At 34.1% G+C, this 27,151-nt stretch overlaps 1 protein-coding gene across 1 annotated transcript in view; it reads right to left on the bottom strand.

Annotated features, from left to right (window-relative positions):
• The window catches only part of EYS (eyes shut homolog), a 1,981,143-nt gene that overhangs the window by 753,100 nt on the left and 1,200,892 nt on the right, over positions 1-27,151 (bottom strand). Inside the window, 2 exon segments of the mRNA XM_012556965.2 lie at positions 3,090-3,181; positions 8,996-9,186. Coding sequence (XP_012412419.2) covers positions 3,090-3,181; positions 8,996-9,186 — 283 coding nt within the window.

Consider the following 27,151-nt stretch of genomic DNA (forward strand, 5'->3'; position numbering starts at 1 on the left):
TAGCCACAGCATTCTTAAATAGTGTTCAACTTAAACTTGACGTTTTTATTTTAAAGATACAAAAATATAAGATAGAGACCCATTCTTGTTCTTAGGAGATGATAATCACAGAATAAATATACCTTTAAATTTTTCCATTACTGCAAACAAACCAAAGCCCTCCTTCTGAATTCAGACCATTTAGACCAGATACAGAAAAATTATCAACCGTGTTTTGTTAAAAGTAAAAAAGAAACACTGCACCTAAATTCTAAAAAGATTTAAAAAAAAAAAAATCAGTCCTATAACATAACACAAAGGAAAGAGCGCTTTTCTTTCTTTCTTTTCTTTTGGTTAAGTATCCTGAAAAGTGACACGTGATGAGGATGGTAAAAGATAACAACAACAAAAAAAAATCAAAACCCGTTGCCTTCGAGTCAATTCCAACACACAGTGACCCTATAGGACAGAGTAGAACTGCCCCATAGGATTTCCAAGCAGCGGCTGGTGAATTCAAACTGCTGATCTTCTGGTTAACAGCCAAGCTCTTGACCACTGTGCCACCAATTTTACATTTAATGTTTCTTTTAAAAAATACCTTACGTAGTATTCTGTCACTTTTAAAACACAGACTGGACGTGGTATAGTAAAAAAAATATCAGGCCAGGAGATCTGGGTTTTACTCTTGTTCTTCCACTGACTAACAATGTGATCTTGAGCAAGATACCTACCTTCTCTGAGTCTCAGCTTTTAAATGCACAAAATGAGTGTCATGGGTTTTACGATGATTAGATACAGTTATGTATTTGTAAAGCACCTGGCACATGGTAGCTGTTTAATGTGTGCTAATTAATATTCTTGCTGATGCTAGTATTTTTACTGGACAAGTCATTTATAATTCTTATCTTCATCTTGAATATTCAGCAGGGTTTTTTTTTTTTTTTGGGAGGGAAGGAAAAAATAAGAGACCCAACAATATTATATTTCTCTACCATGGTCCAAAGGGCTCATGATTTAAAATATATTCTTAGGATTTGGAGTGAGTGTATTCTTAAAATTGTGCCATTTTCTAGCTGTGTCATTTTCTGTGCTTAATCACTCTGACTCTCAGTTTTGCATCTGAAATATGTAGATAATAATTAGAATTCTTCTTAGAAACAAGCACATTCATATATGTAATAAACCTAATACTTGACACATAATTGGTGTTTAATCAACCGTAACTGTCATGGATTGAACTGTGTCCCCCAAAAATATGTCAACTTGGTTGGGCCATTATTGGCAGTACTAGCTGTCCTCCGTTTTGTGGTTGATATAATTTTCCTATGTGTTGTAAATCCTAATCTCTGCCTCTGGTTAATGAGGCATGTTTCGATTATGTTAAAGAGGATTAGGATGGGATGTAACACCCTTGCTCAGGTCACATCCCTGATCCAATGTAAAGGTAGTTTCCCTGGGGTGTGGCCTGCAACACCTTTTATCTTACAAGAGATAAAAGGAAAGGGAAGGGAGCAGAGAGGGAGGACCTCATACCACCAAGAAAGCAGCACTGAGAGCAGAGCGTATCCTTTGGACCTGGGGTTCCTGCACAGAGAAGCTTCTGGTCCAGGGAAAGATTGATGAGAAGGAACTTCCTCCAGAGCTGACAGAGAGAGAAAGCCTTCCCCTGGAGCTGATACCCTGAATTTGGACTTCTAGCCTACTAGACTGTGAGAAAATAAATTTCTCTTTGTTAAAGCCATCCACTTGTGGTATTTCCATTATAGCAGCACTAGATAACTAAGACAGTAACTATGATTACTGTGCTTCTCATTTATTTTTTTAATCCTTTTTCAATATGCCCCAGGTCAGAACAGCTTCTTCTGGAGCATGCTCTGCAAGCACTAACCTCCCAAACCTCTCGCCGCTCTTTCTGTTTCTTTAAGGTACCAATGTGTGTCTTTCCTAATTTGATGCTTGCTTAGGCCACAAAGCTAGTACACCTACTTTCTCCTCAGATGATGGTAGATCCTGCCCAGAGAAGTTAATATTTTGGTTAGGACGGCAAACATTACTTATTCAGGAGGATAAAATGCTAAAGAAACTTTAAAAGTGCCCATGTCTTAGGTTAAATGAAGAAAGTGTGACTTTATTAAATAGCATATGAAAGGCATTAAAATGCTAATGTACATTTTGAGTTTCCAGGCGAGGTATATGGGATGTAGCCTTTCCTCAATTTATTTGATAATAGATTCTTTTTTGGTTAATTGTTTGTAAGAATTTGTCTTCCAGACAACAGGATTTGGATAGTCCTTTTCTAAGGAGGCAGATCTTCCTTATACCCTCTTATTTAACTTCTTCCCCATTCGCTGGTTCTCTTTGCTTTCTTCCATATTGACTTTAATTAGATATTTTTATTGAATATCTATTAATATAACCAAATAATTTAATGAGCATACTATATTAGAGCTGCTGTGTGTGTTTTAAAATATCACTTAAAGGAATAAAAAAGATGGAGAGGGGAAAAAACACAATAAAAAGGCATTAAATATGTATTTTTTAAAAAGCCTTACTACAAATTAAAAAAATAAATTATCAGAAAATATTATTTTCACTTGGAAGATTGTTAAAACAATTTATAATATCTGATGTTGCTGCAGGTTTGGGTATAGGTCACTTTCAAACACAGCGTTAGGGAATATAATAACAATAATCATTCTATTTGGATTGTTGTATAATGGATCATTTTAATTTTCTTCCCTCTGTTTTACTGGATGTTCCAAATTTTCTACAGTAAATACATTTTACCGTTAATCAGGAGAAACTACCAGTCTGTTCGGGTTTTACCATTGCTATTGAGAACACCTCTAAGTGGAAAATAATATGAAACTTTCTTGGCTTCTTTGTAAAGTTTCTTATGTAAGTTTATTTTTAATATAACTTCTAAAACACTCCTTCCTCTATTTTTGGGCATATAGAAAAGACAGTTGGCTTGACAAATAATAATTCATATACATGTGTATGTGAATACTAATCAGAATAACTTCAATTTTAAAATGGCAAACACAATATCCTGATAAATAGTCTTTGCTATTTATGAGATTAAGTGGGAAAAAATAAGTATAGCTTACCTGAGAAGCACTGTATATTTTTGCTCATTATCTACTCTTACAGTAGTATTAATGATTTTCAATTTTGCTTCACCAGCACAGAAAAAGTGGTACTATGGGGAAAAAAAAAAAAAAGTGTTGCCTCAAAGAGTTTTCCCATATAAAATAAACATCTTTTATGTACATTGAACTTTAAAATTCATCAATACTTTTTACATTGCTCTGGGATACAAGAAGTCTGAAACTTAAAGACAAATGACAGCTCGAGTATATACATACAGCTAAATAAGTGCTAGAATTAAAACATACAAATATATAAGTGTTACATACATATGCACACACATATACATATACATAAATGTATCAATAAATCTTCTGGATTCCTTTCTAGTACTCTTGGGAACATGATGAGATAGGTATTTTCTTCTTCTAGCAAGAAAAGAGAAGTATTGGCAAGTTTCGTTAGATACTATCAACTGAGTAATGCAAAGACCAAAATACAATTTAGGGTGCGATGCCAATGTCTTAAGAAGGGATACTTAAAGAGTATGGAAGTTAATCATTCATTCCAAGGTTCCTGAGACTGGAGGGGGCATAGGACCATTTATAGGATTACTGCTATTTTGACAGCTGAGTCATAGTTAAGAGAGGGGCAAATGATGTCTATAGCAGGTGTGCTTGACCAGGAACCCCTGGGAACTCCATGGGTGGCCTGAAGTGGCTTATTCATCTTCTTAACATGCATGTACTGGTATGTATATTGGTTATGGTATGACTGTTCTTTCCTGGAGAGGGGCCTCATAGTCTTTATCAGGTCTACAAGAGATCTGGAACCCACATATATGTTAAGAAATTCAGTTACATAGTTTCATAACTCCTGTGCACCCAGCTACAATATTTAAGTTGATTTATCTAAATGTTCCTCCTTGTAATCAAAGATGAATATGTTGTTTTTGTTAGTTGCTGTTAAGTCAGTTCCTACTCATGGTGACCACATGTGCGCAGAGTAGAACTATTCCATAGGTTTTTTAAAGTTGTGATCTTTTGGAAGTAAATCGCCAGGCCTGTCTTCTGAGGCACCTCTGGATGGGTTAGAACTGGCAACACTTTGGCGAGCAGTGGAGTGCTTAACCATTTGCTCCACCCAGGGACTATGTAATTTTTTTATTACTGTTATTTGCAAGAGGTTATTTTACTTTACAAAATTATCTACTGCAAGTTGACTTTAGGAAAGATATTACCCTGCCTTGAAATTTTTCAAAAATGAACACTGACAGGTACTTCCAGGAAAATCAGTTGTATATAATATCTGGCTATACTTTCCTCTTAAGCTATGTGTAACTAAGGAAAAAATCCTTTGCTGTTGAGTCGATTCCAACTCATAATGACCCTATAGAAAAGAGTAGAACTGCTCTGTAGGGTTTCCAAGGAGCAGCTGATGGCTTTGAACTGCTGACCTACTGGGTTAGCAGACGAGCCCTTAACCACTGTACCACCAGGGCTCCGAATAAGGAAAAGTCAGTGGTTACTTACTGAATTCTTACTCTGTACCTAGTATACAACCAAGTTGACTAGTTAATAAATTTAATATTTTGACAGCATGGATAATAATTCAGCTGCTTCCTATGTATAAAACTCTTGAGATCTACATTGTCAGTTAAGATTAAGTTATTTACGCTAAAATGATAATGTGTTGATCAACTGTGGTGGGGAGAGTCTCCTTATTTTGTTCAAATATATTACACAATGGTTCTTCGGGCACTGCTAAATCTTAATTCCCTATTATTTTCATAGATGTCAAATTGGATAATATATCAACATATGATCTATATAAAATATTTAATAGATGGTTCTGTAATTTTACCTGACTTTTTTTCTCCTGTTATAAATAGATCCTATATGCTATGTATAAAATCAATAGCTACTGTTTGTATAGTACATTACTCTATGTCGTGGGTTTTTTGAAGCACTTTGTAAGTTTCAACTGGTTGCTCCCTCATAAAACAAAACAAAGCAAACCAAAACCATTTTTCAGAGATGGCAATTGAGGTTAAATAATTTGTCTCCAGTTAGGGAGGCGCAATGATTTGTAACACAGCTTGTAAGTAAGTGGGATGACTGAGATGTAAATCCAGACAGTGGACTTATTCACCTACCTTCTGGTTAGGAAATCTTTAAAACAATTTTAAGTTTGGTATATTAAATATTTCTAAAAACCTGAAGTTGCTACAAAACATTTTTAAAACCCGCATTTCTAGAATTTGAATAGGTCTTATATTGTGATCACTCTACAAGTTCAGTGATAAATATGCCTTTTTGAGAAAATTGTAATGTTAATGCATTCCCATATGACTGTATTTTTAAAATAGATGAGGAAATTGAACTATTGTCTTACAGATCATAGAGGAACAAAGGAAATCTTAAAATCGTGACAGTAGAAGACCACTAAGATTTCATCTAAATCATTCCAGGGAAGCAGTGATGTGTAGTAAAAAAGAACATGAATTTTGGATTTAAACAACAGAGTAAAAACTCCTGCTCTATCATCCTTAAAAGAGCTGGAAGAGATTGTACAGCATACTGAAACTCTCTGAGAGTCTCAGTTTGTCCTCAGGGTCATTGTGGGATGCAGTGAGAATATAGCTAATTCTCACATAGGATTATTATGTTCCAGGCTTTGTTCTATATATTTTACATGTATTTTTTCATTTACTCATTGCATTACATTTCCTCACAACATTTAATCATTTATTAATTTAAACCTCACAACTTATATTACCCCCATTTTACAGCTGAATGAATTTAAACATAAACTGTTAAGTGACTTGCTAGATCTCAAAGCTTTTAAGTGGCAGAGCTAGGATTTAAATCCTAATAGTCTAGCTCCAGTTAACAATAAACATTGTTAAGATGGAGCCTGACACATAACTGCAAGTTTATAGCTACTGTATATAGAGTAAATTATAAATGGTTGTTGTTGTTATTGATAGCTGCCATGGAGTCAGCCCCTGACTCATGGTGACCATGTACAGGGAAACAAAATGCTGCCTGGTCATATACCATCCACATTATTCATTGTGATTCATAGGGTTTTCATGGACTGATTTTTGGAAGTAGATTGCCAGGTCATCCTTCCTCGTCTTGTTAGTAGGGAAGCTCCACTGAAACATGTTCAGTGTAGTAGCAATATGCAAGCCTCCACTGACAGAAATGAGGTGGCTGTGCATGAGGTGCATTGGCACGGAAGGCAAGAATTCTGCCACTGAAAGACCAATGCCCCCACATGGTTAAGAGCTCAGATACTAACCAAAAGGTCAGCAGTTTGAATCCACCAGCCACTCCTTGGAAACCCTATGAGGCAGTTCTACTCTGTCCTACAGGGTCACTATGAGTCAAAATCGACTCGACAGTAACGGTTTTTATCAATATATATCTGTTCCTTGTCATAAAATCTAAGGGAAATAAATTCTACATCCTTCTCCATCCATTATAATTTTATAATTCCTAAACATCTGAGTTCAACCTTTTGTAAATTTATTTTTATCTATCTGAAAGTGAAAAGTGAACATTAGCATCCATAAGTCATTATTTCATAAAATATTTTCACTCACAGCTCCAACAGGTCTCTGGTAATTCCTTGTAATACCTCTGACTGGAGATACCCACAGTGGTGAGAGGAACTAGTTGTGTTAACACACTCTGTTATGGCAGCTAAGTTAGCAGCACACACAAAATAACTATGTTGTGAGTAGACACTCTGAACATGACCAACAGTCAATAATATGTGTGCATTATAATTTCTTACATTTGGTCTTTATATGTTTGCTGTTTATTGTAAGACTAGTGGAAATTTCGGGACTTAGTTGAGAAAAAAATGCTTTAGAACAGAGATCAGCAAACTTTTTTAAAAGGGTTAGATGGTATATATTTTAGGCTATGTGGCCCCAGAGGCAAAACTGAAGATATTATGTAGGTGCTTGGCACTGTGGTTAAGAGTTTGGCTGCTAACCAAAAGGTTGGCAGTTCGAATCCACCAGCTGCTCCTTGGAAACACTATGGGGCAGTTCTGCTCTGTCCTATAGAGTCACCATGAGTTGAATATTGACTCAACAGCAACAGTTTTGTTTTGTTTTTTTTTGGGGGGGGTACATTTAACTTTCTTCAGTCTCAGGTTTCTCATCAACAAAATGAGAAAGTTGCTGGTCTATTAGTTTTACTCTCAGTTCCTATGCTTGATGATTCATTATAATATTTTATTCATTACACAATTCATTTTCTTTCACCTGTCCTTAGTACTATCTGTGATCAACTGGAAGTAACATGAGGAATACAAATTCTGTTTTGTTCACTATTTAACCATCAGAACCTAGTATAGTGACTGCTGATAGATACTTCTTCAATGAATGAGTGAACAGACACATAAATGCGTGAAATACTATTGCTGCTAGTACTCGGCTACATCTGATTGACACATTTATTTATGATGTCAGATTATGTTCTCAATGCTGTATATGTGTTTTATTATCCAAGAATGATGAGCATTAAAAAAAAATCATGCTAGTGGAATTTAATTTATTTAAAATATAAAATATACTTTGCCTTTTTATGGCAAAAAAATGTGTATATATAAATCACATCAAAATAAATGATAGACAAAAAATACAATTATGTTTCATATATTAAACTGTGCAAAATTAATTACATTATTGCAGTAATGATTATGATGACTTCCTTAAACTGGGTATTTAGAACAGGAATGTGAGGTGGTTTGTTGAAGTAGAATGGTGTTGGGGAAAAAGCATGTGCTCTCAAATCAGAATTGGCTTCAAAATCTAGTTTTTATTAGCTGTTTAACTTTGGACTTTTAAAAGATGCTTATAAAAAAAATCAACCCACTGCTGTTGAATCGATAATGACTCATAGTGACTATAAGACAGAGTAGAACTGCCTCATAGAGTTTCCAAGGCTTTAATCTTTATGGAAGCGGACTGCAACATTTTTCTCACGCGGAGCAGCTGGTGTGTTTGAACCACCAACCTTTCGGTTAGCAGCCAAGTGCTTAACCACTGCACCACCAGGGCTCCTTAGATTACCAAGTGTTAAATCCATGATCTAAACTTTTTGATCTCAGAATCCCTTCCCTCCAAAATCAAATCCACTGCTGTTGAGTTGATTTTGACTCATAGTGACCCTAAAAGACAGAATAGAACTGCACCAAAGGGTTTCCAAGGAGCAGCTGGTAGATTTGAACTGCTGACCTTTTGGTTAGCAGCCATAACTCTTAACCACTGCACCACCAGGGCAGAGTCCCTTTATACTCTTAAAAATGATTGAGAACCTCAAAGAGTTTTTGTTTATTGGTTATGTCAGTCAATATTGACAATATTAGAAATTGAAACAGAAAATTTTAAAATGAACAAAGAAAAACCTAAGCACGCATTACGTTAGCAATCAGAACAATGACTCCATCACGTCATGTAGTCTCCAGAAATCTCCACTGCACATGCATGAAAGGATGAAAATGAAAAAGGCAAATGGCATCTTAAGTATTATTATGAAAATAGTTTTTCTCTCAAGGATGTTCTGAAAGGATCTTGGGGTTCCACAGAGGCTCCTGATCACAGCTGACATTAAGATTTTAAACAATGGTAGAATTTATTACCATTGGGAAATTGGGAAACTGTCAAAGTAAAATGGAAGAACAGATGGGAATATAGAGAATAGAAGAGAATGAAAGTTATTATATACTGTTTTGATACATAAACACTGAACAGGAAAAAATTTAAATAATAGAATAAAAGACACCCTGGTGGTGAGTATAAAAAACAGATTTAAGCTGAAATTTTATTTTGACAATAACCACTAAATTGGAGAATCAAAACAACTTCCTAAAATCTCGTTTAAATTGAATGAATTCAATGACTTACCTTTAAAGTGCCATTTTCAATAAATAATTGCATAAAAAATCCATCTACTGAATTTGAGTCTTCCTTGATGTAGAGCAGGATTCCAGAGGAGCTGGAGGTCTGAAACTCTAGGGAGATGTTATTTTGTGGCTTTAAAAGCACTTTCTGAAATTCTAGATAGGAATCTCCATAATAACGAACACAACTGAAATCTGTGGAGTCAGAAAGAGAATGCAATTCAGGTTGGAACTGAATGTTCAATACTTGGGTTTCACATTATTTATATTAGCATAATGCTTTCTGAAAATGGCTCATGTGTGAGTTTTTCTGCCTTTTTTAAGCCCGAGTACTTATTCTGTGGCATAGTAACAGTGGCTGTCTTAATTTCTATGCATTTGGGAGTCTCATACTAAAATCTTATCAGAAAGCAGAGATGTCTAAATTGATTAACACTGTTTTAACTTAGATTTTATATAACGGGTCAATAAAATAGTAAAATTTCATAAATTTTCTAAAATAAATATTTTCAAATTTCTACATATTCTAAAATAAAACTTATTTTCTGTTTATATAAGATGTAGGTGCAAAATAATTATTTATATTATTATTGTTAATTTGATTTGGGGTGGCTTGTGACAGGCTGATAGAGATTAATAGGAAGCAAAAGAATTATTCATTGCCATTCTTTATCATCAACACTGTATATTATTTGATCTTCTTGACAAACGTCTCTCTCTCTCTTCATTTTGCCGTCTGGATGATGATATTTTGTTAGCTATAATTTATCAAATAAAACTTAGAGACATTTTGAGCAAAAAACACTGGTAATTTAAATTCTTAAATTTATAAATACATAATAAAACAAAGCTAGCTATTCTCTGAATAAGTTATTAATTTATATTATTATTAGCAGTAATCATTTTTGTTTGATAAATGCTTGATTGATTGTTGTTGGTTGATGATATTTCCATTACAATGGATTTGAATACTTCCTTTCTTTCACTTCCTCTCTTTTTGCTGCCTTCTCTGTGACGCACATACACACACAAAATCTCTCCCTTAAACTTCCCAAATTGTTTATTTGTTATAATTAAGAGAAGATATCATTTATGAAACTATAAAAGTTTTAGTTTGCTATCTGTCATAGAATAGCACTCTTTTTTGAATCTGTACTTTAAAATCTTAGTAGCGTTTATATCCTATGTGTAGTATCTTTTTTATCTGGAATTTTCAATAAAATTTTAGAGATTCTCATTGGGTTGAATTTTCTAACTTCTAAAAAACTTTAAAGAAATAATCAGCTAAACATCAATTTTTTTTTTTTTTCTTTTTAACTAGAAATAAGATTTAAAATACAGCCAGAAAACATTTGTGCTTTGTAGACATAAAAGCCTATGTGGGTGTTTTTTGTTTTTTTTTTTTTAATTGAGGGATTCATTAGTGAAGTATGGCTCGAAGAGTTTAAATATTCACAATGTGCTTTCAATTTTCATTGTTTTAGTTGTTATGTGATATAGACAGATATTTCTTCCTTGAAGAGTTTGAATGGTGATGTTAAAAGCATAGTACAAAACAGTTTCACACAACATTAAAGTTGAAAAGCTTTCAACTATCTGTTTGAATGAATGGGAGATGGAAATAAACATGCTTGGTTTAAAATTCAAAACATGTTAGAACATAAAATATTTTCAGGCAAAACACTAACATTACAATAACATATATCCATTATTGGTGAAATAAAGAAACTCATGTATTTTTAAACCATTTAAAAATCAATACATTGTCCAATCAACAATGGCTACCTCATGAACTCTTTAATTTTTATTTTTTTTGGATATGTATTGTTATGAGGTAGGTTTTTCTTTTTAATTAAATGCCCTCATCACCTGTAAACGGTGCACTATTTAAAAACTGACACATGCGCAATTGTAAGCTGTATGAGGGCAAGATTCACATGTGTTTGGTTTATCACTTTCTCCCAAGTGCCTACCATAACACCTGATTTTCTTAAGCATGTGAAAACAATATTTCTTATGAAAAAAAAAGTCATTGCTTTTGTTTAAATGTGGTTGGAAAATTACATTTCCTTATGTTTGGATGAAAAAAAAATACTAATGTATTCAAACATGTGTTGCATAGAGTATGTGACCCTATCCTTTGTGTTTCCTATTTCAGTGAGTGAATACAGATTTCATTTTATGCCTCTCTTATCAAAAATCTTTAATCAGATAAAAAGGATTGCATAAGTGCAGAAAAAATAAAGATAAATAAATACAGAGACATTTCCAGTAATAGTGAATTAATGGATATAATACTCAACATTCTTTAATAAGTTCTGAATAATTACTTGAACATCACATTTTCATTTTAATAAAATAATACATAGTTAGAAAAATTAAAGAATCCGTTAGTTGATTCTTTTATTTTGTTACTTGGCTAGCAGATCATAAACTCCTAAACAGATTTCAAAGAAAAGGGCATTCTTGTATTATATGGTGTTCTATACATAAAATCTGAAAGCTGGAATCTTGTGAGAAAATAGTTAAATATAAGGCTTTTCTACAAGATTAATAATTTGATAGTGAGTCTATGACTCTGGAAAGCTAAGTAAAGACAATATATGATTTACCCCTATTTCTAGTAGGTTTTTGTCAATATCAGGGTAATCCATGAATAATCAGAGTGATGAAGAGAGACTATGTATTGCTCTGTGGATTATGTATCACTAGCTCAAGGTTAAGCATATTTTGCAACTAAAATGCAAAATTTCCCTTTACTTGTTTCATGCATCTTGAAAGTAATATGTAGGAAATAATAGTCAACACTTGTGGAGGGGATGATAGCAGTTGCCATCAAGTGTATTCTGACTCATGGCAACCCCATGTGCATCAGAATGGAACTGTGAATCAAAAATATTGTTTTTGGTGAAAGCTTAAGCAGGTTAGGTTCCCCTTTGACAATTCCCACACAAATTGATCAATGACATCAGTTACATTTTTCATTGTGTCAACATTCTCATTGATTGTGTTCTGGTGGTTCCATTTCCAGCACTCTAGTTTCCCTGCCCTCTTATCTTCTTATCTTTGCTTTGGATTAAATGTTGACCTTTTGGACTCATACAGGTGTTTCTATAGGTGAGCACCAATCTAACAGGTAATATCCTTTATTTTGTGTGTCACTCTGCTTTTCTCCAGAGAGTTTTCAATGGCTGCTTTTTGAAAGTAGATCACCAGGCTTTTCTTCTGAGGCAACTGGTAAATAAAAGATTAATTTCAGAAAAGACTATATATAAATTACTTAAATATAATTCATGTAGAAATGTTAAGCAGAGTGTTTATTAAGAAAAAAGCACTGTGGTCTTGTTTCTACTAGTAAGCAGATCAACAACCAATTATGAGCTGCAGAAACCCTCTGTGACTTGAATGTCTTAATTCGTGTTATTTCTGGAAGAAGAGCTTGGATTTTATCATTACAAAATGCTCTCCATGTTTAATGCGTTATACCACCATGTTCTACAACTGTGTGTAATTCATCTTAAAACCCAACTTTATATAATCCACTTGAATTCATCTCAATTAGCTTAATATTTTTAATAAAGTAGAACAAAAGAAAATTAGCATTTATCCACAGCCTACTATGTACTAGGTTTTGTTAGATGTTTTACTCATGCTTCTTGAAATGCTGATTTTTTTTTCCTCTGGCAATGTAAAGATTCATGTTTTAGGAAAATTTGTTTTGTAGAAACAAAGCTTACTTCAAAATAAATTATGAAATATTTGTTTCTTTCATAGATTTCCATAGACTGATTGGCTCATGAATGGTAAGTAAATGGCACAATTTATAGAACAAGTATTAATTGCATACTGCATAAAAAGAAGTTAGAAAGCAAACGACAGTACTGAAATTAAAAGCCAGGGCACACAGTTTAAGATTTTCAGTGTTGCCAATGGAAATATATCATAAATATAAACTACAGAGGCAGATTTTAAAAACGCGGATGATTGCAAGGAAAGCTCAGGGAGAAGAAGTTGAAATTTTTTTTCTGAAAGCAATCAACAATCTTTTTAAAAGGAAGCACTGTATCTATAACCCTAATATTTTTCTTTTGCCATCAAATGGAGATAGATTATCAGAATAATTCCTGTAATAGCAGCCTGTAAGGATGGAAAGTAACTCCTTCTAAAATAAAAATGAAATTATGCCACTCTGCTGCTTAAAATAATTTCACACTACCAGTTGCCTACAACAGAATTGCTGAGTATTCATTCTCCATAAAATCTTTCCAAACTCTCCCTTTCTCCTTTTTTCTTTTAATGTGCAATGCCAGTTATTCTTAGATAATTTAGAGAACAGTCATTTTCCTTTATTGATGTGCATTACCAGTTCTGTTGTGCATCACCTTCCTCTATACACAAGTCCATTTCTGGGATCATAATCTCATTTTAATGGACAGAGAGTTAACCCTTAGCAAATAAAACACTAACTTCATTTGTATATCTTTATGCTAAGTCTTGGTATCGTACAGAGCAATTTCCATCACCTTCACATTGTTCTCCTTCTACGGGATTATGCTCCTTTGTCTTATACCCTTTGATATTAGAATCAGTTACATTTACAAAAACCCTATCGAATTATACAAAAATTCTTATTTGAAATTGATTAGAATCCCATTGATTTTTATAGAAAAAAAGTGGGAATAAATGAAATCTTTGTGATACTTTATCTTCCTACATATAGATGTGGTATATGTACCCATTGCAAAATTTTACTAGAGCTTCTTATTTATTTTTAGTATAGTGTTATACTTTTATTCATAAAGGTTACGTGCATATTTTGTCAGGTTAGTTTCTAAAAACCTTATAAATTTGTTGCTATTTAGTTTTTTTCTTTTTTTTTTTTTGTCAGTTTAGCTCATTAATTATGGTGGCATATAGCAATGTGATTGACTCATTGAGCAAACTTGTTGAACTCTCATATTTAATAATCCTAAATCATCTGTGATTAATGAGAATTTTATTCCTTTGGTTCTCAAGTCTTAAAATATCTTATTCATTGCCTAGGACCATCAAAACAAACAAACAAACAAAACACACACACATACATTAAACTGAAATAATGATAATTTCCTGTTTTGATTTTAAAGAAAAGTCCTTTAGTTTTGAACTTTGAATGTAATGTTTTGCTCTTATTTTTAAAGTAATACCCTTTAAGCAGTAAAGAGACTTTCCTCTTCTCAGCTTACTTAGACATTTTTACTCAGACCAGATATTAAATTCTATTGATTTTTTCATTTATTGACATGACTGTATTGTAAATAACTTTGATATTATAATAAACAAAAAAACTAACCCCATTGTCATGGAGTCGATCCCAGAAATACTTGTTTATTATGCATATGCATATGTGGTAGATTTGATTTGGTAGAATTCATCTTTAGGATATTTGAATTTGTGCTGATAACTAAATTGCCTCTGGACTTTCTTTTCTTGTTGTGCCCTTTCTGATTTTTGTGATAGTTTTACTTTGTTTCATTAATAAATTGAGCAATATGAATTTCCTTTTCTATTCTCTGAAGTGTTTGTGTTTACCCATCCACCAAACTCTGAATCAAACCATGAAATTATGACTGGTACAACACCTTAAAATAACTACAAAATATTTCCGTTTAGTGCACTGATTAAAAAAAACCAGAATGTTATAGGAAAAAAAATTGGCTTTCGGGGAGCCTTGGTTCTAGCATTAACTCTACCACTTACTCTGTGTTACCTTATAGAAGTCACTTCATTTCGCCACATGCCAACCTTTGCTGATAAAATTAGGTTAGTACCTATTATGAGCTTGTATTCACAACAGATATAAATTTAGTTAGAACCCCTGGATTTCCTTATGCACTTTATCACTTAAACCTTTGGGAACTTGGAGAAATCTTTTAAGCTCTTTGAGTGTCTCAGTCTCTTCAACAACATAATGGCAGCAAGAATAACAATTTATGTGTGATTACTAGATAACAGAATTTGTTCCAGTTTGAGTTTGGGGAACAAAACTTTCTCTTACAATGAAACAGAGTTTTAGGAACCAAAATTTGTTAAAATATAGCTTCTGTAGGAATTCACACTAAATTTTTCTGAGGCATACATTTAGAAAGGTCTGAAGCGTAGAAATTGCCACGTTCAGCAGATCTGGGCAGAGTTTCACAAAATGTATATGATAAATTAGAGACCCAGTTGTCTTGTCAGAATAGTTGGATGTGGCAGTACTGAAAGCTCACGACTGGACAGCTGGATCAAGATTAACCCTGCTGGCGAACCCAACAGCCTTTACATGTCTTGCATTTGTCCTGCATTGGCTGCGGTGGTACTTGGACAAGCAGAGATTATAATTTGAGTAGTAAACATAAACAGTTCATAACATTAATACCTAAACAGCAAAATTCTAACAGGTGGGATCATTATCTAAAACACATTAGAAGCAAGCAAGCAAACAAAACTTAAGAGTAAACATAGCTAGAACCTAGCCGCTAAGTGACGTTTTAGTGCTCTAGAATGACAGAGAGCCCTAAGAATTCTAAGGCAGTGTGTAATGGGCCCTCATGACATCCAGAAATGCCCTCCATTCCCCTTATTATCAGAGCCACTCAAGTGTTTACTTATTTTGCTGACAAAACTAAAATATTTGAATAAAACTAAGTTAAAGTGAGTCCCTGACTGGGCAAACGATTAAGCACTTGACTACTAGCCAAAATGTTGGCAATTTAAACCCATAGCAGAGGCGCCTCGGAAGACAGAACTGGGTTCTGCTTCCCAGCCTTGACAATCCTATGGAGAAATTCTACTCTGCACACGTGGGGTCACCATGAGTTAGACTTGACTCGACAACAGCTAACAACAACAACAAAGTTAACGTTGAAGGTTTTACTAATAATGATAATGCATATTACATTGCCCTTTACCCTTCACAAACACTTTTACATCTATCAGCAAATTTTATTCTCACCTTAGAATTATGTAAGGTCAATATTCTTATGATCCCTACCTTTTTATACCTAGAAACTGGCTTATGGATGGTTATTTGATCAAGAAAATTTATCAAAGAGATGGGCTTCTTTCATCAAAGCACATGTGCTTTAACATTAGTTTTATTCTTCAAGAACAGGCTGTTTATCAAATATTTTTAAACACACAGTTTAGTGATTTTTCAAGAAAAATACACGCATTTTTAAGGGGTTCAGTGTGGATGCTCATACCGAATTCCACATGGAGACAGTAGTATAAAGATTAATAATAGAAATGTAATTGTAAAGACAGCTTGGGAGCAATGTATGACTTCCCCCAACCCCACAAGGGGGAAGAAGAACCAAGATCAACAGCACAAGCCTGACTTCCATGAAGTGGAGGCCAGACAGGTATCTTCTCTCTGCCATATTTACTAATTCTGATACCAACCGTCCCTCACACAGCACTCTCTACTTCTCTGCTGGGTTCGATAATTCGTTGCAATGGCTCCACAGAACTCACAGACAGTACTCACGATTATGGAGTCAATTAGGGAAGTAACAGTTACAATTCAGGCCCAGGAATACTCAGGATACAGTTCTTCCATTAGGACAGCCTCTTCCCAACCGTGCTCACAGGCACGCCTCTCTTTGGCCCTAGGCCTCTCCCCAAAGGCACTCAGCTTTCTCTCTCCGTGGGCCAGGAAGGCCACTATGCCATCTCCTTCTGCTGGGTCTCTCCTCACCATTTTCAGGGTTACAGCTTGCTCTCTCTCTCTCTGTCTCCTGCTTCCAGGAGCTTCTCAGTGCAGGGATTCCCAGTCCAAAGGACATGCCTTCCGCTCCTGACTCTACTTCCTTCATGGTGGTAGACTCCTCCTCTCTGCTCTGGAATTGGCTCTCTTTTAAACCAAAACTGACCAGTCCCCTTGGTAGACCACAATTATCCTATCACACAGTCCCGCCCAATCACCTGGGTGGGAGTTACAAGACTGTGGCTAGAAGGGCCACACACAAACGTAATTAAACCACTGAAGTAATAATAGTGCCCTACTTACCAATGGGTTCCAAAATGTTTTATAAGCCACTTTTTGAGTATTACTGTTTTCTTAAAATAACTTTTAAATAATTATTAAGCTCCTAGCTATTTCACAATAAATAAATATTTAATTAATTAAGGTATTCTGAAATTAAGTTATATTTGATCTTTAAGATGACTTGTCTGCTCTTTTTCCTTCTTCTGCTGTTTAATGCTTAAGGAATGTTATAGGCTTTATGGGTTTTATAAACAGTCTGGAAAACTACTCCCTACTTAAAACCTCATTTGCATGAGGAAAGTACATTTCCACAGAGAAATGAGAATGCAACAGCAGTGGGGAAACGTTTATTACCTCTTTAAACTTTTCCTCTCCCTGGTCAACTAGTTTACAAAGGAAAAATAGTGGCGACTCAGGAGATTCTTTTTTTATTTCAAGGCTCTAGCAGTCTCCTGAATGCCTTTCATTCAAACACAAAGACGAGCCATTGTTTCAGTGTTCAGAAGTCTTTGTATTAATTTTTTTCTTATGATTTTGACAGATTCTTTTTTCCATTGAGAAGATTAGTAATAACAAAACATGTAAAAATTTATGTTGTATGAGCAACTTTAATTATCTGCCATTTCAAACTATATCACCATAATAGACTCTATGGGACAACAAAGTGGATAAAAATTAAGTAGTCATTTCACATTATATATTCATCAGAAGCCATCAGATTTAGTCTCATTCTAGTTGCTCATAATACATTTGGGAGTTAAATTAGCAATTTAACAATGCTGGAAGCCTAATTGTTGATGTGTGTGGTTTAATTTCCAGTGAAGTAAAATACAAATATTACTACCAGTACTATCCTTTATGCAACATAATTAAATAATCTACCTCAATAACTTATGTTACAATTAAACAAAACTTGAAATTCCTTTTCTTGATTTTCCACATATGCTGCTGCTTATTTAGGGCACCAAAACTCAAGAGTAAAGTATTTTCCCTATACTTAAAAAATAGTTAATTCTTGACTCATATATGATGAAATAGAATCATATAGCTATCATATTTACTCTATAGTTTTCTTTTTTCGTGTACTTTATTTTACAATCTACTATATTACTTCAATAGGAGGAATAATATCTAATTGTTCCTCATCAAGTTGTCCTGGCAATTATCAGCTTTCATTCTCTTCAATGCTCAGATTCTCCTGATAGATAAAAGGTGAAGTAGAGGTATTAATATAGGGATTATCTATTCTTCAACTTACTCATAGCAATCAGCTTTTAAATAAATACAATTTTCAACTCTTCACCTGGTCTCTTCATATGGTTAGAGGTTCAAGACTGCTTTCTGCTATCGACCAGCAGCTGACCATAGGGAAGAGTACAAGAGAAGAACAGACTTATGCTTCTCAAAATCGTGGGACACAGGTACATAGATAAAAAGAAGACTATGCAAGTAAAAAAGATGCATTGTTAATATGATTTCTGATTTATTATTAACATACTGAGTTAATAATAAAATTCTAAATCTCAAGGATTGAAAAAAAAATCCAATGTATTTTTTTGTTTCATTTTTCCCATACCTTTATAAAAAGTTTTTTTAAAAATTATTTTGACTTAGTTTCATTTATAAGCATTCATTTAGAAAAGGACTATAATTGTTTCTTGCATACAACCCAATAACAGCAACAACAATAATAATAGAATCCATTCATTGAGAATATGCTCTATGCTAGGTGTTGCATTAGGCAATTAATATGCATTATTTTATCTAAGCCTCACATCAGCCCCACAGAGGTAGGTGCTTTATTACATTTTAGAAATAAGGACAGGGACTCATAAAGATTAATAATTTGTACCAGATCTCAAAGTAGGAAGTTACAAAGTTTGCAAGATATGGGGACCAGGCTCCCTACCACTGTAAAATCCTGATTCTTGTTTCTCAACTGGGAAAATTTTTGAAAAAATAGCTCGTAATAGTATGTGTTACTCTTTTTGTTTACATATAGCCTATTAGGAAATATGATTTAATATTAGGTTAACAAAGTTGTATAGCATGATTGTAGTCTGTGTTGATTCAACCCTAAATTCTCTAATGCGGTTGATCTTCACGCTAACAGCCAAGCTCACCAGATACTGATCCCAAGAGTCCAATCTATTTCATCTCTGCAGCAGTCCTTAATGTGGCCACTAATGGGAATAGTTCTTGCATGTGAATATTTTCCCTCAGGTGTGACAGGTTGGGAGGATTGATTTTGAGAATGGCAACATTAAGAAGGCCTACTGCCGCCAATACTCTAGTATGCCCTTCATTAATCTGAAAGTACGTGATTAAAATGTCAAGACATAAACCACATATGTCATGCTTCCTCACTTATTCGTATTATGTAGGCTCTTTTTCAAGGCATCACTGGTTCTTTTTAGAATGTAGTATGGAGAAAAGAAAGAAGAGAGGATACATTTTTCTTCATTGTTGAGTAAAGGAGGGAGGGTTTACATCCAAAAAAGTGACATTCCAGCATGGAAGTGAGCAGCCAGGGAGATCAAGATTAGGAATAAAAGCGTGGAGATTGATACATGGTAAACAGTGTGGTGTGGCATGAATAAGAAGTTGAGGAACAAGCATATTAACTGCAATTTTTTGTTTTCTCTGGAGAAATTTTGAAAACTTTGTGCCTTTATTTTATTCATATTCTGGTGACTGTGGAAAATCCAACGGCCTAACAGAAATATGGTTTATGCTTCACTACTAACCTAAAGGTTGACGGTTTGTATCCACCTAGCAGCACTGCAGTAGAAAGCCTTGGCCATCTGCTTTGGTAAAATTATAGCCATTGAAATCTCTGTGGAGTTCTACTCTGAAACAGTGGGGTTGCCATGAGTTGAAATCAACTTGTTAGCAACAGGTTGGTTTTTGGTTTGATTTAACAGAGTGCACATTTCTATTACTGAAAGAAACTCTGGTCAAGAACAATTATTCTAATGTAGGAATATTAGAGCTAGACTCAGGAGTTAGTCTGAACTGGGAATCCATACATATGTAAATATGGGGCACAATATGACATGTTTGGGATGCCCTGGTTTTACTAGGGGAAAATTTTTAAAAGTCAGTTTATTTTGTTTGTGGAGAAATTATTTGCAACTCATACTACTGAATAAAAGAGCTAATTTTTTTTCTTAATTAAAGAAAGTAATTAAATTTTCATTTTGGAAACTTACTGATATTTTTCTTCATTTCTCTCTACACTGTACTTGTAAATGAATGAATAAGCAAACATTTGAAAAGTAACCATTCACTGATAATAAGCCTTAAAAGTGGGCAAATTATGAAAATACCTCAAAACTGTAATAAGCGCTTGGATATTTCTATTTTTTCCTAACCAAAAAAAAAAAAAGAAAAAACAACTTCTGCAGTTTTGTTGAAGGCTAATTTCGTACTTTAACTTAAAATATGTCCTTTTAATTCAAGATACATATGTATTAATTTAATTTTATTTGAATGATACAATGCTTAGAGAACAAATTGCAATGAAAAGTGGAAAATAAAAGATCTGTGCTTAATTGAGAAAATATCTTGGGAAGATGGGAAGCTTCTTATCATCTGGATGTCCGTGTACTTCTCGGTGGGCTATGCAGGATAACCTGACATATTAAGGTTAAAAATTAGTCTGATTTCATTCAAGGGCTGCAGGGTATGTCAGCACGTAGATGGTTTGGTGAAAAATGTATCATCTCTAAAACATTCAACTAATAAGATTTTCACTCACACTTCCCATTATCTAGTGTCACGACTTCCTAAGCACCAGGCTTCTCCACATTTCTGCTAAGTCTGGTAAGAGTTATCCAATTGGTTTTCGCTTCCAATATCTTATGGCTGTTTTCTTCTCTACCATTTTCTTTGTCTTAGTGTGTTTGTAACTTAAAATCATATATTTTACTCGTTCTAATGGGATTTCAGGAGAAAGGACAGGTACATTTTGTCATTAATTTATTATCTTCAACCGAAATGTTAATGTTTTGTTAATCTACATCTTTCAGTTAAAAATGCAGTCAGAATTCTCTACATTTCTACAGAACTGTTTCTAAGTATGACTATTTCTCAACTATGGTTTTAAAGTCACATCCAAAGTATATGTGTACTTGGCACGTTTATACTACAGTTTTGACCTTTGTAAGTTGTAAGTTTATTAACAGACTCTACACCTGCAGAAGCTACACTTTTTCTTGAGCAAAACTCAACGTTATGACACATTCCACTACTTTCTATCTGTACCTACAAATACTACTTAAGGTATTACGAGTCAGAATCGACCCGACAGCAATGTTGGTTTCTTTTTTTTTTTTGGTTTATTGCCTCCCATAGGTTTATCTTTACTTTTTAGAATCTATTGACTTGGATTAATAGTTTTTACACCAAGACTCATTTAATATTGTAAAATAATGGGAAATCTTAGGTATACCTGGGAATTTGAGTTTTTTCCAATATGCAAAAGTTATGGGAAAATGGGAATTATGCAATGAGATACATAATTTTGCAAATAATATAAAAATACAAATAGAAGTTATTTTGGTTCACTGCATATAAAGTATCACTATGTATGCAGCCCAGAATGGGACTAGAGATTTCCCAATATTGCTGGATATTTGCTAGTTCTGATATAAAAAAAAAAATAATCGAATAATCAGATTCCATTTCTTTGAAAGGTCCTGGCAAAATGTAACACTAGATATTCCTAACAACACTTGCAGCTAAAAACAACCAAATACGTTGGCTAAAATATTTTAATAAGCATTTTAAATGCATTTTTGAGCTGACAAGAATATCTTGAGAGGCAAAACTTGGTAAGGAAGTCGGAATGCAGATAAATGGAAGCACAATGAAAACAGCTGTCTTCATCAAGGCTGACCGACCTATGTTGATATCTGGAGATACTGAGCTTCTGTTTTAATGCTGTAATGGGACATAGAACACAGAAGTTCAGAATCCATTCAAGAATAGGAATTAAAAAAAAAAATGCACACAAAGCTGGGCTTCAAGAGCAAGCTAGAAATAAACTTGCTGTACAGAAGAAGTTGGCAAACAAACAATTGTATTTGTCATGATATAAGGGAAAAAAAAATTGAGAATTTATAACCAAAAGCCAGCCCCTCATGTGTCTGTGGCCTGAATCCACACTCTATATACAGTCAGAAAATGTCAAATCTAGAATTTATTTTAAAGTATTCCATGGCTTATAGTACCCAGGCATTTGGCAGAAGCGATCACTAAATCTACCTATAATAACAAACTTTAAAACTAGGCTTCAAAGAATTTGTACAAATAAAATTTCAAGGTCAAGTGCTTTCAAATAATTGGCACAAAATTCAAAAGAAACAAAGCACCATAAACAAGAAACCACCAACAAGAGCAAGGAAACACATAGACTTCAGTTTATTGAAATAAGTTTACATAGAATGTAAAATGGTTATTTTCAATATGTTAAAGTACCAAAGAGGTGAAATTGAAATGCAAAGAATAAGAGACTGTTATATATGCCCGAGAAGATTTGGAAAAGAGTCAAAAACTTATAGAAAAGAGAAGAACTGAAATAAAAAGTCAGTGTATAAATTAAACAATAGATCGTTATTGTTGGTTTCTGTGAGTCGAGTCCGACTCATGTTAGCCCCATGTGTTACAGAGTGGAACTGTTCCACAGGGTTTTCTTGGCTGTGATCTTAATGGAAGCAGACTGCCAGGACTTTTCTTCTGCTGTACTGCTGGGTGGGTTTGAGTCACCAGTATTTAGGTTAGTAGCTGATTGCAAACTGTTCGCACCATGTAGAGACCACAAACAACAGATTAGAAACAGCTAAAATGATCAGTAGTGTACTGAAAGGTAGATCTGAACGAATTATCCAGAATGAAGTAGAAAGAGACTAATTAATGGAATATCTACAAAAAAATAGATTAAGAAACATGGTGAATAAAGAGAGAAAAATTTAATATATATTTAACTAGAGTTTCAGAAGGAGAGGAGAAAGAAAACAGGGGAGAAGAAATAATTGAAGAGATAAGGATTGAGAATTTTGCAAAATAATATTGTGGTTTGAATTGCGTCCCCAAAAAATATGTGTTGTAAACCTAACCTTAATTTATGGCACATAACTACAACAACGACAATGTATTTATGGATGTAATTCCATTTGGAAATAAGATTTTATTTGTTATACTTATGAGGCCATACGTGTATTTTAAGCCAATCACTGTTGAGATATAAAAAGAGAAGATTAGGCACAGAAGTAACGAGCACAGATGGTGAAGACGGATGCCACGCCACAAGAAAATCGCCAAGGAACTGAGGAACAGAAGCTGAAAAGAGACAAGGCCCTTCCCCCAGTGCCAACAGAGAGAGCAAGCCTTGCCCTAAAGCTAGTGCCCTGAATTCATATTTCTAGCCTCCTTAACTGTGAGAAAATGAATTTCTGTTCATTAAAGCCACCCACTTGTGGTTTTTCTGTTATAGCAGCACTAAGAAACTAGGACACCAATGAAAGATATAAATCTTTCAGTTTTGTGAATCACAGTCTGGGAAATACAAAGAGGCATAGGCACATATTAGTGAAGGTGCAAAACACAAAAGAAAAAGAGAAATTTATTAAAAAGAGAAGACTAATGGCTGCTAGAGATTACCCACAAGTGAATAATAAGTAAGCAGACAGCAATCTCTCATTAGTAAAATTGGAAGCCAGAAGACAATAGAATAATAGCTTTAATGTAATGAGAGAAGATAATTTTGAAAGTAGAATTATTCTCTCAAGGAAAATATTTTTGAAGCATGAAGGTCAGGAAAACAAAAACTGAAATATTTTGTCAACAACTTCAATTTTTAAAAAACAACAACAAAGGATGAATTTAATGCAGAAGACACATATTCTAGAAGAGAGCTGAAATATAAGTAAGATATAAGGTGTCACGGACAAGGAAGTGCGACACATGTGGGTAAGTCTATAAACAAATAATGCTTGTCTGATTTGTGGCACAAAATAAGATGGAGCTAAAAATAGAATATCAAATAAAGAGGAGGACAGTGATAGTGTTCAAAGACCTTTGTATTTACTGAAAGAATGAAATAACTATTGATTAAATTTAGACACTGTAAGCATGCATATTAAAATTTTAAATGTTAATATTAAAGGAATAGAAACAGAGCAAATAGGTTACAATTTTAAACGACCTCAATGAAAAGAAAATTCAATCAGTCCAAAAGTAGTCAAGGACACAAAAAGAGTAAATCATGAATACGATGATGAATATGTGAAATTCATTAAATTAAAAATTTCTGTTAATCAGAAGACGCTAAAGAAAATAAAAAATAATCCAGAAACCGATAGAAGACGTTTGTATGACAAAATATGAGTATCCAAAATTAAAAACAAAAAGACAAACAAAAGTTCTATAGTCCAATACAAAAAAGCAATCAACTCAGCTGAAGAAGGCATAAAAGTATTGAAAAGACTATTTTCAAAAGAGAAAACATGAATGACCAACACACATGGGAAGAGATGCTAAACACTATTAATATACAGGGAATGTAAATTGCTCCATGAGATACTTTTCATAACCACCTGACTGACAAAAAAATTATGGTCTGAAAATACCAAGTGTTCATGAAGTTGTAATATAACTAGCACTGTCTTAGAGTGCAGGTGAGACTGGGGATAGATGCAGCCACTTTGCAAAATAATTTAACATAAAAAAGAAAAGTTGAATATTTGCACCTCTATCACCTAGAAAGTCCACTCTTTATAATTTAAAAAGCTCTTGCTTCTATGTACCAGGATGCATCAACATGGAACTATCTAAAAACCAAATGTTAAGAAAAAGAAAAGTAGTAAATAATACATACAGTATTTTAAACTTATTTAAATTTCAAAACATTCAATAGAAAGAATATATTGTTTAGGAGTATGTGGCTATGTAGTAAATTTATTAAAACAACAACTAGAGTGAGAGAGAACTAAAAAGGAAGCAATGCGATCAAAAAGTTGCTGATGATTTTCTGAAGTTGTATGTAGACAGAGTCCTTTGTTTTATTGTTATTCTTTTTCATGTGAGGTGTAATCTTTATTTATTCATCATGCAATAAAAATAATTAAAAAGATAAAAATTTAATAATTAGGAATGGGGTTGTGGCTAGGCTAGACTCCAGTTTGCCCCTGGAGTGACTCTGGGTTTTTCTGTCCAAGAGAATCTGTCCAAAGTTTAAATGGCCCATCGACTTGAGTCTGCTTTATCTCTGTCAGATATTGCACTGCTATAAGTCATGGATATGTCAGTATCTACTTTGGGAAACACAGCTAAGGCCTTGGAATAAATAGTGCCTCACTGGGCATATAGAAATTTACCCATAGCTCCTTTGGTGAGTAATGTCCAACTTTTCACCGAAGTCTTTAGTTTCTTACATGAAATCCTTCAGCTATTTAGTTTTCCTAGATACTTCCCCTAGCATATTGTCCTCACCATAACATTTCCTAACTCCTACAAAGGAGTTCAAACAACCAAATTTATACAACTTACCTATTAAAGATTTTGTATTGACACTGAGAATTTTCAATAACTTTCAGTCTTCAAAACTTACTAGCTTCATGTCCATAATTGATGTGTTTCTCCTTTTCTTAAACAGGGATGAAAATATTTAGATACAGTTAGTTCCATGTCCAGCCTTCTAGCACTTTCCAAAGCTCAGCGCATACAGGGAATCCCAGAAGGAGATAAGAAATCCCTTCTAGCTCTACTTCAATACAATCTCCTAATAGACAAGCCCTCTGCCTCTCTACATTCATTGAGATGTGATCGCCTCCCTTTCTGCCTTGAGAAATCAACAAGCTGGATGATAACTGGAGCCCTGGCGGTGCAGTGGTTAAGAGCTCAGCTGCTAACCAAAAAGTCGGCAGTTCAAATCCACCAGTGCCTCCTTGGAAACCCTATGGGGCAGTTCTACCCTGTCCTGTAGGATTGCTGTAAGTTGGAATCGAACTGTGATTTCTTGCCTTAGTCTCTAAAAGAAGCAATGTTAAGGAACAGGAAAATTGGAGAATCTTTTCCCAATGTTGCTGAAAAAGGAGATTTTTAACCCATTTTGCCAAAGTAAATTAATTAACTCCATCCATTTTTGAATTGTTTTATTCAGTCATTCCACTGTTACAAATTGAGTGAGAGAGTCAAAATTTGTTCCTCCCATCTATCATTTTGATTTTCCCTTTGGAGATTATTTTTTCTTTCTTTAAAAAGGAAATTGCTTCTCATCCTTGCTGAAACATTCAATGGCTTCTTCTGTTCTCTCAGACTTCCTACGTCCTTGCATAGTACATTTTGGAAATAGATTAGGATTCCAGAATGCGCTGTAGAAGGACATGGAAAGACTGAATAAAAAGATAAGTCAGATATGGCTGCAGACAAGATTCCAGGTGTCCACAGGCCTTCACTTCTACTGATCCTGCTAATGCAGCCCAAGTAAACACAGTCCTGCTACTGTCATTGCCATTATTAAAATTATGTTTGAAAGAGGAGAGGAGGAGCCTCATAAGAGTCCCTTCCCTCAATTATCCAAGATTTGATTCAACAGGTTGTTACCACCACACCTCTGTCAGTTTCTCATACTGTGGGGGTTTGTGTGTTGCTGTGATGCTGGAAGCTATACCACTGTTATTCAGATACCAGCAGGGTCACCCATGGTGGACAAATTTCAGCTGAGCTTCCCTCAATTATCTAAGATTCGATTCAATAGGTTTAGGAGGATTATAAAACCAGCTGCTTCCCTTTCGTCTTGACTTGAACATAAGTGACTATTGTTCGAAATCATCAAACTTAGATTTTGCTTTTTAGGAAATACCAAGTTTACATTTAAGTCTGTTTACTGGTCGGTTTAAAGAGGAATTTGGCAAACTATGTAGATATCTTCAAAAATAAAAAAAAAAAGGTGTATTAGCTGAATTAGGAAACATTTAAATGTTATATAGACACATTAGACATAAAGACAATTTTTTTTCTCAGATACCAATCACAACCCTAACAGCTTTTTTTTTTCCAAAGAGTATTTCAATGAGTTTAAATGAGACATAATACAAAGGAGTTAAAGAAAGAAATAGCTAACAGTCACTGATTTCATGTAGCGAT

Source organism: Trichechus manatus, unplaced genomic scaffold (genome assembly GCF_000243295.1).
Source record: "Trichechus manatus latirostris isolate Lorelei unplaced genomic scaffold, TriManLat1.0 scaffold00083, whole genome shotgun sequence".
Classification (NCBI taxonomy): domain Eukaryota; kingdom Metazoa; phylum Chordata; class Mammalia; order Sirenia; family Trichechidae; genus Trichechus; species Trichechus manatus.